The sequence below is a fragment of the Pan troglodytes genome, chromosome 19 (assembly GCF_028858775.2).
Source record: "Pan troglodytes isolate AG18354 chromosome 19, NHGRI_mPanTro3-v2.0_pri, whole genome shotgun sequence".
NCBI lineage: Eukaryota > Metazoa > Chordata > Mammalia > Primates > Hominidae > Pan > Pan troglodytes.
This window is the reverse complement of record NC_072417.2, coordinates 79075079-79091401: the sequence shown is the minus strand read 5'-3', so window position 1 is coordinate 79091401 and position 16323 is coordinate 79075079. Positions and strand designations below refer to the sequence as shown.

Genomic DNA, 16323 nt, shown 5'->3' with positions numbered 1-16323 from the left:
GGATGAATGATTTGCCTCTGGCTAGGGTTGGTCTAAATGTTCCTCTGTGGGTGCAGGCTGAATTCTGCCTGCTGTTTCTTTCTGCTGTGACAGGGCAGCACTGAGTTTCAATGCAAAATCCCACAATCACTGTGCTCTTCCTTCCCCAAATACACAGATTCTCTCTTCATGCCATGTAGCCACTGCTGGGGGATAGGAGAAGGGTGATGCAGGTGATTTAAGACTGTCTTTCCTACCTTCTTTGGCATCTCATTCCTTAATATGCTAAAACCAGGTACTGTGATCACTCACCTGATTTTTTCTTCTTATGAAGGTGCTTTTTTATGTGAATAGTTGTTCAATTTGATGTTCATGCTGCGGGGAAAATTGCTAAAGGCTTCTATTTGAACATTTTGCTCTGCCTCTTTGATCACAGTTGACTTTTATATGTTGGTTTGGCATCTGGCAACTTTGCCAAACTCTTATTAATTATATTATTTACTTGTTTATTTATTCATTTATAGAGTTCTATGTAAGTAGGTATCTGCAAATGATGAGGTGTTCTAGTTTTTACTTTCTAATCTTGTACCCTCTTCTTTCTTTCTATCCTCCTCCTTTTTCCTTTTCTTATCTTTTTTAAAAAAATGCTGTTTAGGATTCCACTACAGTGTTGAATAGGAGCATGTTCATAGTGGGTGGTACTCATTGTATCATTCCCAATCTTAAAGGGAATGCTTTCAGTTTTTCATGGTTTTTTTCTTTTTTTTGAGATGGAATTTCGCTCTTATTCACTCAGTGCAATGGCACTATCTCGGCCCACTGCAACCTTCACCTCCTGGGTTCAAGCAGTTCTCCTGCCTCAGCCTTCCGAGTAGCTGGGATTACAGGTGTACGCCACCATGCCTGGCTAATTTTTTGTATTTTTAGGAGAAACAGGGTTTCACCATGTTAGCCAGTCTGGTCTCGAACTCCTGACCTCAGGTGATCTGCCCAGCTCAGCCTCCCAAAGTGCTGGGATTACAGGCGTGAGCCACCACACCTGGCTAGTTTTTCATACTTGTAGTTTTTTCTTGCTTATAGTTTTTTTGGTAGATTCCATTTATCAAATTAAAAATGTCTCTATTTTGTCAGGATATTTTTAAAAATCATGAATGGTTGTGGAATTTTTTAATTCTTTTTTTTTTTTTTTTTTTTGAGATGGAGTCTCGCTCTGTTACCCAGGCTGGAGTGCAGTGGGTTATCTCGGCTCACTGCAAGCTCTGCCTCCCAGGTTCATGCCATTCTCCTGCCTCAGCCTCCCGAGTAGCTAGGACTACAGGCGCCCACCACCACACCCGACTAATTTTTTTGTATTTTTGGTAGAGACGGGGTTTCACCATGTTAGCCAGGATGGTCTTGATCTCCTGACCTTGTGATCTGCCCACCTCGGCCTCCCAAAGTGCTGGGATTACAGGCGTGAGCCACCATGCCTGGCCTGAATTTTTCTTTATCTTTTGAGAGGATTATATAGTTTCTTCCTTTAATCTATTAATGTTATAAACTCCACAATATATTATTTTCATTATATTATGTTTTTGTTCATTTTCCTTTAAATAGTTATATATTGATTGAATGGATTGAAAATATAAAATTAAAAGCCTTATCTATTTATGCAACCATTTACCATTTATGGCCTATTTATTACTTTATGTAGAGTTTCCATCAGGTGTTATTTTCAGGTGTTTACAGTTCTTTTTCTCACAGCTTGTCATAAACGTCTCTCAAAGTACCTGGCACATGGTAGATGTTTAGTAAATAATTGTTGAAAGAATATGACATAACCCCAGGTGTGACACAAGAAATTATTTCTTTGAAGGATCTCTGATATTGTTTTCTAGTTACTTACGTACTCTCAGATTTTTTGTCTTCTCAAAACTACCATGCTTTTATCTATATAAGGTGGAAAAATAACTGTTGAGATGGTGAAACTTTTCTCAGCTTGATGTTTTTTAATCTACACAAAATAATTTTCACATTTTTCTTAAAAAATAGCCATCTCTTCTTTCTAAAATACATTTATAGCTTCTATCTAATAGCTTGTATTATTTTAAATTCCATGGTGATTTCATTTAGCTAGTCCCAAATAACCACTAAGTTTTTTGCAGTGTCTTTTCACAAAAACTCAGCATGATTGTTTTTTTTCCTCAGAATTAACATTATTTAAAAAGCATTTTTTTCCAGCATGTATTTAAACTATACAGTAATCAGAAACTGCCATTTAACTGGACTAATCAATAGTATTTGGTTTCCCAAAATCAAAATATAAGATAATTATCAATTAGGTTTATGCTATCTTGTTAAAGAAACCAGTTTTTTTTTTACAATTTTTATGATGAAAATATTCAAGTAGAAAAAGAATAGTACAACAGTAACTTATTGCTGCTGCCTTTTAAATTTTGTGATTTTGCCTTATTGGAACTATTTGAAAGTAAATTGCAGATGTTATAATACTTAATCAGGAAGCATCAGTCTCTTGACTGAAGGTTCCTTGATTATCTTTTTTTTCCCTCTTGATTATCTTTTAACTAAGATAAAATGTTCATGCTCTAGTAGAGTCTACTGAATGGACCTTGTGATACAGTATTTTCTGAATTCTTGCATGTTTCAAATGGTTTCTTATGGTCTTGATTCTTGGAGGAAATCTAGATTGTATGTAAAATATTTGATTTGCATTTTCTTTACCTGAGTTCCTTAAATACAATGTTTTATATGATGTATGTTACAGTTGAGAAGTGTGATACATACTTTTCATTTTTCATAAATATATAAATAAATAAAGTTATAAATGTCTAATCTTTTTGACTGAGGGTCCAGAGAATTTTTAAAAAATATTCATAAAGTTTAATATTTGGACTTTTATATTATACTCTGAAAGATATTCGGTATATCACATCGAATTTTATTCAATATATTGTACAGTCATCTCTCAGTATCAAGAGTTGATTCATTCCGGAACATCCTCCTTCCTTCTCACAGATACCAAAATCAGCAAATGCTGATGTTCCTTACATAAAGTAGTGCAGTATTTGTACATAACCTATGAATCATTAAATAATCTCTATATTACTTATAGTACCTAATACATTATAAATGATATGGAAATAGTTGTTATACTGTACTGTTTTCTTGTTTTCTAATTATTACTTTGAATATTTTCAGTTTGGTTGGTTGAATATGTAGATGTAGAAGCCATGAATATGGAGGGCCAACTGTTTATGTTTCAGTCGATGGTCTTAGGTCAGTTTTCCAAGGTAAAGAGTGAGAGTATTTAATATGATTCAGGTATTATTTTATTTAAGAATATTTTCTTAATAATTTAAAATATTTAGTTGCATTTATTTTATTTTCTTCAGGGAATCCAATTATACATTTATTGTATTCTTGTTTCTCATTTTCTTTATCCATTTCTCTTGGATCCTTTTTAAACACGTTTTTATGTCAGTTTTATTTCCTGGTTTTTGGCTTCAGGTCCTATCTTTATCTCTTGCTGTTACTATAGTTATCTTTTCTCTCTTGTACAACTATTTTTTTTTTTTTTTCTGTTTTTTGAGACGGGAATCTCACTCTGTTGCCCAGGCTGGAGTGCAGTGGCGTGATCTTGGCTCACTGCAAGCTCTGCCTCCAGGGTTCATGCCATTCTCCTGCCTCAGCCTCCCGAGTAGCTGGGACTACAGGCTGCCACCACCATGCCCGTCTAATTTTTTTGTATTTTTAGTAGAGATGGGGTTTCACTGTGTTAGCCAGGATGGTCTCGATCTCCTGACCTTGTGATCCGCCCACCTCGGCCTCCCAAAGTGTTGGGGTTACAGGCATGAGCCACCACGTCCAGCCTCTCTCTTGTACAACTCTTAATTTAGTCTTCATTTCTTGGATGATTTTTGTTACTCTTCCATGTTTTTTTTCCTGAATCTAGTCACCTCCTATTTAACATCTTTGTATTTTTGTCTTTATTTTGATTTGTAGTATTTTTATGCCTGAAGTTATTTAAAAGTTATATTTGAATACCTGTTGTCCTAGTGGTGGTGGAACAAAAATATTATTAAGTATTGACATGTAGGAGAGCATCCTATTTTAAGTGGGTTGCACAAAAACCCTGGTGTATGAGAGTGGGGAGACATGGGAATCAAAAGGAAGCCTGTATTACTGTTTTCCTGTATTTTAGCTTTTTAAAAAAGTGTTTCCTTCTGCTGGCAGGTTTTGATTTTGATCTTCTATTTTATATAGTAAGTTTTTGTGGATATTGGATTCTTTTTTTCTGTTCATGATTATCTATTAGATTTTTCTGAACAAGTAATAGCCAGTGATTATGTGGGAAGTGGTAGTGGGTGGCTTACTTTATTTCTTAGTTCTGGACAGCCCTCCTCCTCTGCTACACTGAAGTTTAATTTCTTTAACAAATGGTGCCTTTTGTGGTTGTCAGCCTGGCTTGTCTTCTTTATTCTTTTTTTTTTTTTTTTTTTTTTTTTGAGACAGAGTTTCGTTCTTGTCACCCAGGCTGGAGTGCAGTGGCATGATCTCAGCTCACTGCAACCTCCACCTCTTGGGTTCAAGAGGTTCTCCTGCCTCAGCCTCCTGAATAGCTGGGATTATAGTCACCTGCCACTAAGCCCAGCCAATTTTTGTATTTTTAGTAGAGACGGGGTTTCACCATGTTGGCCAGGCTGGTCTTGAACTCCTGACCGCAGGTGATCTGCCTGCCTTGGCCTCCCAAAATGCTGGGATTACAGGCAAGAGCCACAGCTCCTGGCCATGGCTTGTCTTCTTTTGATTCTTTGATTCTGTCTTGTTTCTGCAGGGCCCTTATCTTCAGCTGCTTTTTTATCTCCCTTTATCATGAACAACCTTCCTTCAAAGGTGCTTCTCTCTACCTCAGAAGTGATTCCTTCCTAGAACTGCCTTTCTGGTTCTTCATAGTTTCCAAGCCCCTTGTTTTGTGCCCATCTCTGGCACTCTGAGCCATTAAGTTTTTTTGTGTGGCCCACTTAAGGTAGGCCACTTTTCTTTGACAGGTCAGTATTTGATGATATTTAGTTCCACCACTACTAGGACCCTGAGGTACTTCCTTTTTTCCCCATGCTACCACTCTGGCTCAGGATCTAATTCTGCTGATTTGGTATCTTTATTTGGCCACCTACATGTTAATCCAGGGATTTGTATTCCCTTTCTCCTTTTTATGATGTAGTCATGGATGATGGGCATTTTTATTTGGTCTCTTTATCAATCTGTATGTGTCTTTGGAGGATGGGGAGAGACATTTAAATTCATACAGTTGCCATTACTTTATAGGATCTGGCGTCCACACGAAAGAAAATTGTTTTGTGTATTTCCTTTAACCTAGATGCTAAAATAATTACACTTTATATCTTGTCTATTGCTATATTCCTTTTAAGTTTTACTTGATTGGATTCTATTATAAATGTTATGACTTCTACATTTTTTGATTAATTGATTCTTCATTCACCCTTATCTTTATTGTCAAATTGGGTGTGGATTGTTCATTTTCAAGAGTTATTAACCGTAATAAATCGTTTGGGGAACTTTTTGAAAACACAATGGGATTTTGGAGAACTAGAATCCAATAATTTATATTTGAAATGTTTATCACTTGATCCTCATAGTACACTCCAGGATGTTAAAAGAAAAACCTTAAAGAAATTAAATTGAACAGAGTTTAGTAGGCAAAGAATGATTCATGGATCAGGCAGCCCCTGAATCATAATAGGTTCAGAGAGGCTGCAGCACTACTGGATGATTGAAGATTTATGGACAGAGGAAGGATAGTGATGTACACAAAATGGAAGCGAGGTACAGAAACAGCAGGATTGGTTACAGCTCTGCGTTTGCCTTATTTGAATCTGGTTTGAACGATTGATTGCCTTTAATTGCCAAAACTCAGTGAGTGGCACAAGAGTAAGCTGTAGTCTGTTTACACATCCAGTTAGGTTACAGTTCACCATGAATGGAGAAACCTTTAGGCTGAATTAAAAATATGTGAGGAGGCAGCTTTAGGTGAATCTTAATTTAACAAGTGTAAGAACCACTACCCTAGGTTGAAGTGATAGTTTGTGTTCTTGTACTTTGTGAGATTATCCATGTAGTAATTTGTGGGTTTGTGATATGAAGAAATTAGACTTTCACGGTAAAGATTTTTAATTATCACTTTATTTGTGAGTGAAATAGTAGAGATAACTATCAATGTGTCTACTTTATCATATAGTATATTCATGCAATAAATACTTTATTGAAAGGCTACTATACATTAGATATTGTGCTAGGTCCCAGAGATACAAAACTGAGAAGATGTCATCCCAGTACTCCTTCTGTTCAAAGACAGATGTGGAGACATACTGATAAACACTCAAAGTATTACATAAGGGCTATGAGAGAGTGGACATAGGATACTTTAGGAGCTGATAAGAAGGTGGAATCAGGTACAGGTTACTCCTTTCTTTCCTCTTGTTTCTTCCTTCTTTCTGAAGAAATATTCATTGGGCACTGAGTTGGGTGCTAGGGATAGAGTGGTGAACAGGGCAGTCATGGTCTCTGCTTTCAGAGTCCACACTGTTTTGAAACAGGGAGATGCCAGATTGTAAAAGGGAACTAGCATCCAGGGTACTACTGGAGTAGTAGGAACTAGGTTTCCTGGGGGAGATGATTTTTAAACTACGAGTCTTGAGTAAGTTTACCATGTGTAGAAGTTGGGGGAATGATCTTACAGGTTGTAAAAACTCAGACATGGGAGACAGTATAGTGCTTTTAAGTTAAAACAAATTGTCTGGTGTCCTTGGAATGTGGGGTATGGTGGAGATAGATGAATCTGAAAGGGAGATTTAGGGGGAGTCCCAAAGGAATTTTGTGTTCTCTTTGCTATTAGAAAGGTATGTTTAAGAATTCATATACCAAATACATCTGGGAGTGCAGTGATTAAATTGCGACTGTAAGAACAAATAGGTGTGTGCTTACAGGGTTTGGAGGGCTGGGCAGAGAAATTCAGAGGTGGACAGGCATGAGAACATCTGCCATGTTCTGGTAATATAAATCATTGTGGATCCTGGGAGCATAAAATGTGAAGTGAAGGGTAATGGAAGATGAGAGTGGGCAGTTAGGCAGTGAGAGGATCATGAAGGTTCATTTTGGCATGCAAGGGAGTTTATGTTTTATATTTTACTTGTAGGGAGCCACTAAAAATGTATCATACAATACCCATTCTAAAAATGAATTAAATATTAAGAAATCTAGAAAATGTTTCATATGGCAGCTTAATTCTGTATTTTATCAAATAATAATTAAAACTCCAAAATTAATAAATCCTTATTTTGTTTTATTTTTAAATTTTCAGATAGAAAATCCTCGATACCTGAGACAGAAGCCTATCCCAGTTTCTCTGGTATGTGAGAAATCCATTGGACTTTTTCTAGAGGCAGGTATTTTAAAATAAAATAATCACTAAGTTATTTATAGAAAATAATGCGGATCTACATTAGGAAACATAATAGTTTTTGAATTTTATCACTTGGAAGTGATTTTTTCCTGCAGTGTTAGTACTATTTTGGTACGGGCCTCAGGCAATTTAGAAGTTTTCTTTGGGGTTAAGGATAAACCAGATCTGAAAACATGTTAAATAACTCCTGTTCATTCAGCAGATGACACCGAAACTCAGCCTGAGAAAATCCAGCAGTTTCCATGATGATCATTTTCTCTCTCGAATACGTGAGAAAGAGGTAGGAATGAGATATTGCTGATAAACCCATTGATAATACAGTTTTAATATTTTATGTAATGTAGGTTTTCAGGTTTTAGTTAAAATAATGGTATATTCTAGGAAGAGGTTGCACTTGAAACAAATATAAAACATGATGCATGGTAGGCAGGGTTCATCTTTCTGTTTTGTTTTTTGTTTTTGTTTTTCCAGAGATAGAGTCTCTATCTTTTGTCCGGCTGGAGTGCAGTGGTGTGATCAGAGCTCACTGGGATCAAGCAGTCCTCCCACCTCAGCCTCCTGAGTAGCCAGGACTACAGCTGTGCCACCACGTCCAGCTAATTAAATTTTTTTTTTTTTTGGTAGAGATGGGATCTTACTGTTTTTCCGAGGCTGGTCTTGAGCTGTTGGCCTCAAGTGATCCTCCTCCTACCTTGACTTCTCAAAGCATTAGGATTATAGGCATGAGCCACCACACCTGGACAAAATTGTAGATGTTTATTGTGTACAACATGATGTTTTGAAATATGTATACATTGTCAAATGGCTAAATTGAGCTTGATATATGAATCACCTCACAGACTTATCATTTTTTTTATAATGAGAATACTTAAAATGTACTCTCATAGTGATTTTTGAAATACAATCCATTGTTATTAACTAAAGTCACTATGCTGTACAATAGATCTCTAGAACTTATTTCTCTCATCTAACTTAAATTTTGTATCCTTTGACCAGTATCTCCCAACTCCACTCCTTGTCGCCTGGCCTCATAACCACCATTTCTCTACTTTTGTGAGTTCACCTTTTTTAGAATCCACATATAAGTGAGATCATGTGGTATTTGCCTTTCTGTGCCTGGCTTATTTCACTTAACATCGTGTTCTCTAGGTTCATCCATGTTGTACTAAATGACAAGATTTCCTTCTTTTTAAAAACTGAATAACATTTCATTGTGTGTGTGTGTGTGTGTGTGTGTGTGTATGTGTATGTGTATATATATATCACATTTTTTTCATTTATTTGTTGATGGACACTTTATATTGATTCTATATCTTGGCTATTGCTGCAGTGAACATGGGGGTGCAGATAGCTCTTCAATATAGCATTTCATTTCCTTTGGATTTATACCTAATAGTGAGATTGCTGGATCGTGTAGTAGTTCTATTTTTAATTTTTCAAGGAACCTTCGTACTGTTTTTCTATAATGGCTGCACTAATTTACATTACTGCCAACACTGGGCAAGGGTTCTCTTTTCTCCACATCCCCTCCAATACTGATCTTTTTTCTTTTTGTTGATAGCCGTTCTAATATGTGTGACGTGATATCTCAGTATTGTTTTAGTCAGCATTTCTCTGATGATTAGGATTGTTGGGCAGTTTTTCATATATCTGGTGGCTATTTGCGTGTCTTCTTTTGAGGAATGTCTATTCAGATCCTTTGCCCACTTTAAAATCAGGTTACTAATGTTCTTACCATTGAGTTGTTTGAGTTCCATATATATTTTGGATGTTAACCCCTTATTAGATATATGGCTTGCAGATATTTTTCTCATTGTGTAGGCTGTCTTTTTACTCTGTTGATTGTTTCCTTTGCTATGCAGAAGCTTTTTAGTTTGATATAATCTCATTTGTCTATTTTTTCTTTTGTTGACTATGCTTTTCGGTTCATATCCAAAACATCATTGCCCAGAGCAATGTCATGGAGCTTTTCCCCTATTTCTCTTATAGTAGTTTTAAAATGTCAGGTCTCACATTTAAGTCTCTGTTTTAAATTGATTTTTGTATATGGTGTGAGATAAGGGTCTAATTTCATTCTTCTGCATGTTGGATATCCAGTTTTCCAAGCATCATTTATTGAAGACACTGTCTTTCCCCATTGTGTGTTCCTGGCATCTTTGTCAAAAATCAGTTGACCTGGCCAAGCATGGTGGCTCACGCCTGTAATCGAGCACTTTGGGAGGCTGAGGTGGGCGGATCACTTGAGATTAGGAGTTTGAGACCAGCCTGGCCAACATGGTGAAACCCCATCCCTACTAAAAATACGAAAATTAGCCGGGTGTAGTAGGGCATGCCTGTAATCCCAGCTACTCAGGAGGCTGAGGCAGGAGAATCGCTTGAACCTGGGAGGCAGAGGTTGCAGTGAACCAAGATTGTGTCACCGAACTCCTGCCTGGGTGACAGAGCAAGACTCCATCTCAAAATAAATAAATAAATAAAAATAATAATAATGAAAATCAGTTGACACTAAATGTATGGGTTTATTTCTGGGTTCCCTGTTCTGTTTCATTAGGTCCGTGTGTCTGGTTTATGCCAGTTACTATGCTCTTTTGATTGCTATAGCTTTATAGTGTATTTTGAAGTCAGGTAGTGTGATGCCTTCACCTTTGTTCATTTTGCTCAAAATTGCGTTGGATACTCAGGGTCTTTTTAGTTTCATATAAATTTTAGGGTTTTCTTTATATCTGTGAAAAATGCCATTGGAATTTTGATAGGGATTGCATGAAATATACAGATTGCTTTGGATAGCATGGACATTTTAACCATTATTAGTTCTTCCAGTTCATGAACATGAGATATCTTTCCATTTATTTGTATCTTCTTTAATTTCTTTTATCAGTGTTTTACAGTTTTCATTATACTGGTCTTTAATCTCCTTGATCAAATTTATTTCTAAGTGGTTTTTTTTTTTTTTGGTACCTAGTAAGAGAGGGATTGTTTTCTTGATTTTGTGTAGTTCATTGTCAGTGTATAAAATGGCTACTGATTTTTGTATGTTGATTTTGTATTTTGCAACTTTAGTGAATTCATTTATTAGTTCCAGCATTTTGGTGGAGTCTTTAAAAAATTTTTTTTTACATATAAGATCATATCGTCTGTAAATAGAGACCATTTCACTCGTTCCTTTCCAATTTGGATACAATTTATTTATTTATTTAGGAGACAGTCATGCTCTGTTGCTTAGGCTGGAGTACAGTGGTGCAATCTCAGCTCACTGCAGCCTACGTCTCACGGGTTCAAGCAATTCTCCTGCCTTAGCCTCCCCAGTAGCTGGCATTACAGGCATTTGCCACTGTGCGCCATATATATATATAAAATTTTATTTTTTTGGTAGAGACAAGGTTTCACCATGTTGTCCAGGCTTGTCTTGAACTCCTGACCTCAAGTAATCTGCCTGCCTCAGCGCCCCAAAGTGCTGGGATTGATTACAGGCATGAGCCACTATGCCTGGCCACCCTTTTCTTTATTTCCCTTGTGTAATACTCTGGCTAGGACCACCAGTACTATGTTGAAAAGAAGTAGTGAGAGTGGACATCTTTGTCTCATTTCTGATCTTAGAGGAAAAGCTTTCAGTTTTTCACTGTTGAATATATTGTTATCAATGGGTTTTTCATGTATGGCCTTTATTGTATTGAGGTACATTTCTTCTATACCTAATTTGTTGTTTTTATTATGAAAATATGTTGAATTTTGTAAATGCTTTTTCCACATCTACTGAGATGATTATATGGTTTTTATCCTTCATTCTGTTAATTGGTGTACAACATGTATAGATTTGCATATGTTAAAGTATCTTTATATTCTTGGGATGAATTCCACTTGATCATGGTGAATGCTCTTCTGAGTGTGCTGTTGAATTCAGTTTGCTAATATTTTGTTGAGGACTTTTGCATCTATCTTCATCCTTAATATTGGCCTATAATTTTCCTTTCTTGTTGTTTTCTTGTGTAGTTTTGGTGTCAGTGTAAAGTTGGCCTCATAATATGTGTTTGGAAGTGTTCTGTTTTTTTTGGAAGAGTTTGAGGAGGATTGGTATTAGGTCTTTCAATGTTTGGTAGAATTCAACAGTGAAGCCATCAGGTCCTGGGCATATGTTGTGTGTGTGTGTATCTGTGTGTGTGTGTGTGTGTGTGTGTGTGTGTTTAAATTAATGCTTCAAGGCCGGACTTGGTGGCTCACGCCTGTAATCCCAGCACTTTGGGAGGCTGAGGCGGGCAGATAACCTGAGGTCAGCAGTTTGAGATTAGCCTTGCCAACATGGTGAAACCCCATCTCTATGAAAAATACAAAAATTAGTTGGGTGTGGTGGTGTGCACCTTTAATCCCAGCTACTTGGGAGGCTGAGGCAGGAGACTCACTTGAACCTGGGAGGTGGGGGTTGCAGTGAGAAGATCGCACCACTGCACTCCAGCCTGGGTGATAGAGCAAGACTCCCATCTCAAAAAAAAAAAAAAAAGTAAATACATAAATTAATGCTTCAGTCACCTTACTTATTATTGATTTCTTCAGCTTTTTTATTTCTTCATGATTCAGTCATCATACGTTCTGTGTGTCCAGGAATTTATTCCTTTCTTCTAGGCTATCTAATTTGTTGACGTATAATTACTCATAGTAGTCTTTCATGATCCTTTGTATATCTGTGGCATCAGTTCTAACATCTCTTTCATTTCTTATTTTACTTATTTGTCTTCTCTTATTTTTTTCTTAGTCTAGCTAAAGTTTTGTCAATTTTGTTTATCTTTTCAAATAACTAACTCTTAATTTTACTGACCTTTTCTATTGTTTTTCTAGTCTATATTTCATTTATTTCTGCTCTGATCTTTATGATTTCCTTCCTTCCGTGAACTTTGGACTTAGATTGTTCTTTTAGAAGTTATTTAGGTGTAACATTAACTTGTTTATTTGAGATCTCCTGTTTTGATGTAGGCATTTATTGCTATTCACTTCTTTCTTAGAACTGCTTTTGCTGTATCCCATAAGTTTTTGTATGTTGTGTTTTTATTTTCATTTGTCTGTAGATATTTTTAAATTTCTCTTTTAATTTCTTCTTTGACATAGTAGCTGTTCAAGAGTGTGTTGTTTAATTTCCATGTATTTGTCAATTTTCTGAAATTCCTCTTGTTGCTGATTTCTAGTATTAAACATGTGGTCAGAAAAGATACTTGATATGATTTCAGTCTTCTTAAATTTGTGAAGATTTCTTTTGTGAACTAACATATGATCTATGCTGAAGAATATTTCACATTTGGTTGAGAAGAATGTGTATTCTGTGGCCACTGTATGGTACATTTTGTATATCTGTATATCTCTTTTAGGTTTATTTGCACTAAAGAATACACCAAATCTGATGTTTCCTTATTAATTTTCTTTCTGGGTAACCCGTCCATTGCTGAAATTGTGGTCTTAAAGTCCCCTACTATTATTGTATTACACTCCTTCTCTCCTTTTATATCTATGAATATTTGCTTTATATATTTAGGTGATGTTACTTTGGGTGCATATATATTTATAATTGGTATATCCTTTTGATGACTTGAGCCCTGTATAATGACCTGTATCTCATTTTATAATTTTGATTTTAAGTCAGTGTTATCTGATGTATTTCTACCCTCGCTCTTTCCATTTCCGTTTGCATGAGATATCTTTTCCTCTTCCTTCACTTTCAGTCTATGTAGGTTCTTAAACATGAAATGAATTTCTTATAGGAAGCATATAGTTGAATTTTTTTTTTAATCCATTCAGTTATTCTGTCTTTTGATTGGAGAATTTAATCCATTTGTATTCAACATAAGTATTCATAAGTAAAGACTTGCTACTTCTGTTTTGTAATTTGTTTTCTGGTTGTTTTATAGAACATTTGTTCCTTTCCGTCTTGTTATCTTTCTTTGTGATTTGATGAATTTCTGTAGTGGTATGCTTTGAATCCTTTCTTTTTATGTTTCGTGCAACTATTGTAGGTTTTTGCTTTGTGATTACTACGAGGCTTACATAAAACATCTTATTTTTATGACAGGCTATTTTAAACTGATAATAACCTCGATTTATCACATATAAAAACTACATTTTACTCTGTTTCATTTTTTGATGACACAATTTACATCTTTTTATATTGTATAGAAAGAAATTATTGTGGCTATTATATTTAAATAATATAATATCTTCATACTAAAGATATAAGTCATTTCCACAACATTATATTATTAGACTATTCTGTATTTGACTGTTTCCTTACTTTTACTGGTGAGTTTTATCCTTATATATATATTTTTTGTTATTCATTAGTTTCTTCTTCTTTGAGCATCAAGATTTCACTTGAGCATTTTTGTAAGACAAGTCTAGTGGTCATGAACTCCCTAAGGCTTTTTTGTGTCTTGGTACATTTTTAACTTTTCTTTATTTCTGAAAGACTGCTTTGCCACTCACAATATTCTTGGTTGGCAGTTATTGTCTTTCAGGACTTGGAATATATCATCCTACTCTTTTCTGGCCTGTAAGATTTCCTCCATGAAATCCACTGCTAGTCTTATTGGAAGTCTCTTGTATATAATTTGCTTTTCTCTTGATATTTTCAGAATCTTCCATTTGTTCTTTATATTTGACAGTTTGATTATAACATGCCTTGGTATAGTCTTGCTTGAATTAAATCAGATTGGAGACTTTTGACCTTTTTGTACCAGGATATATATATCTTTCCCTCAATTTGGAAAGTTTTTAGCTATTATTTGTTTAAATAAACTTTCTACACGTTTGTCTCTGTTTTTCTTCTTTAGCTCCTATAACTTGAATATTTGCTCTTTTGATCCTGTCCCATACGTCCTGTAAACTTTCGTCATTCCTTTCCAGTCTTTTTCCTTTTTCTTCTCTGACTGCATATTTTCTAATAACCTGTATATTTGAGTTTACTGAATTTTTTCTTTTGCTTGATCAATTCAGTTGTGAATGCTGTTATATTTTTCTTTTCATTCGTTATATTTTGCAGCTCCAGAATTTGATTTTTTAAAAAATTTCTCTGTTAAATTTCTCATTTTATACACTTACTGTTTTTCTGATTTCAATAAATTATTTCTCTGTATTTTCTTGAAGCTCACTAAGCTTCCTTAAAACAATTAGTGTGAATTATTTGTCAGGCAGTTTATATATTTTCATTTCTTTGGGGTCAGCTATTGGGAGATTATTTTCTTTTGCTGGGGTTATGTCTCCTTGGTTTTTTATGTTGCTTGTTGCTTTATGTTGGTGTCTGCACATTTGAAGAAGTAGGAAATTATTATAGTCTTTGTAGACTGGCTTCATTTGAGAAAGCCAGTCATCATTGAGCCTATCCAGAGATTCTGGGCAGGCTGTTTGGCCTATTGGTGGGCTCTCTCCTACAGTCCTCAGGCAGGGTCAGAAAGTGGGTGGGCCTGGTATCTTGGTCCTCATGTTTGAGCTTGGAGCCTGGATCCACTGGGTAGATGTGTTGCTTTGGTCCATGGGAGTGAGCTTGGAGTTTGGGTCTGCATGGTAAGCCTGAAATCTGTATCCACCAGGGCTAGCCTGAAGCCTAGGTCTGCAAGGGCTGACCTGGTTCTAGGGTGGGTTTAAGCCTGAATCTGCAGGGGCCAGACAGGTTCTGGGATGGGCCTGGTTCTTTGGTCCACTGGGACAGGCCAGGGGCCTGAGTGTGCAGGGGTGGGCCTGGGTCACGATTCTGTAGGGATGGACCTGGAATCTTATTTTCTGAGGGCTGGCTTGGCACCACAGTTTATTGGGATGAGCCTGGACCCTGGGTCTGTTAGTCAGGTCTGGACCCTGAGTCTCCTGGTGTATGGGACCACAGGGGTTAATATGGAGATTGGGGCCCCAGTGGCCGACCTGGAGTCTGGGCCAGAGGTGTTGACTGGGAGGTTGGGTGGGTCTAAAGCATGGGGTTGTGTTGGCTGACCTGGCTCTGAATCCTGCGTTATGCTTGGAGCCTGGGGCCAGATGGGCTGGCCTGACATTGGGTATGTCTGGAGCCTATATTCACATGGGCCAGCATGGAGGCTGAGTCTGTGAGTGCTGGCCTGATGACTAGGGATTCTGGAGGCTGGCCTGGTTCCTGGGTAGGCCTGAAACCTGAAGTTGTCGGGGCCAGCCTCGTGCTGTGAATAGTCTGGAGCCCAAGGTCACTGGGCCCGCCTGGCAATGTGGTGAGTCCAGAGACTGAGTCTGCTGGGCTGGCTTTGGAACCTGGGGCTGTGGGATCTTGCATTGTGCCAAATTAGGCCTAGAGGCTCAGTCTATGGGTACTGGCCTGGAGTCTTGGGTCTTGGGAGCTGACCTGGAGCCTGGGGCTACAGAGGCTAGCCAGGAACCTTAGTCTGTAGGGGCTGGTCTGGCTCTGGGGTGGAGCTGAAGTTTAGGCTGCTGGGGTCAGTCCAGCACTAGGGTTAGTTTGGATGCTGTGGCTGCTGGGATCAGCATGGGGTGGGGTGAGGTGGACCCAGGGACTAAATCTACTGGGCCAGTCTGGAGCCTGGGGCTGTGAGATTTTTCCTTGTGCCAGGGTGGATTTGCAGGGTCAGTCCTGGGGTACTGGCTGGGAGTCTAGGGCTGAGGAGTCCTGCCTGGTCCTACGTTTTACTGGGACTGACCTGGTATTGAGGTCTGAGGTAAAGTCTAGTGCTCACCTTTCTTTCCTCCTCCCAAGTGGAGGGTCTCTCCACGCTTTACTGTCTGGAGTTGGGGGAGGGGTGATGTGAGTATTTTAAAACCTGCAGCCTCGGACTTCTGAGTAAAACTGTCCTTTCTACATTCTGCGTTATGTCTTTTCCTATTTCGTGCTGTAATATTTCATCTCGTTTACT

The 16323-nt window shown here is 37.3% G+C and overlaps 1 protein-coding gene across 28 annotated transcripts in view; it reads left to right on the top strand.

The window, feature by feature from the left end:
• Positions 1–16323, top strand: part of CEP112 (centrosomal protein 112) — a 555600-nt gene that overhangs the window by 88446 nt on the left and 450831 nt on the right. For 10 of the 28 annotated variants that reach the window (XR_010153365.1, XM_024350558.3, XM_024350561.3 and 7 more), the window contains 2 exons: positions 7358–7438; positions 7662–7739. The exons of 4 other annotated variants lie outside the window; for them this stretch is intronic. Coding sequence is in view for 23 of the 24 variants with exons in the window: in XM_024350558.3 (XP_024206326.1) it covers positions 7358–7438; positions 7662–7739 (159 nt within the window). In the remaining variant the exon portion in view is untranslated. Of the gene's footprint in view, positions 1–7357; positions 7439–7658; positions 7740–16323 lie in introns of all 28 variants that reach the window. 14 more of the 28 variants (XM_054670600.2, XM_024350563.3, XM_054670606.2 and 11 more) reach the window with 2 other exon arrangements.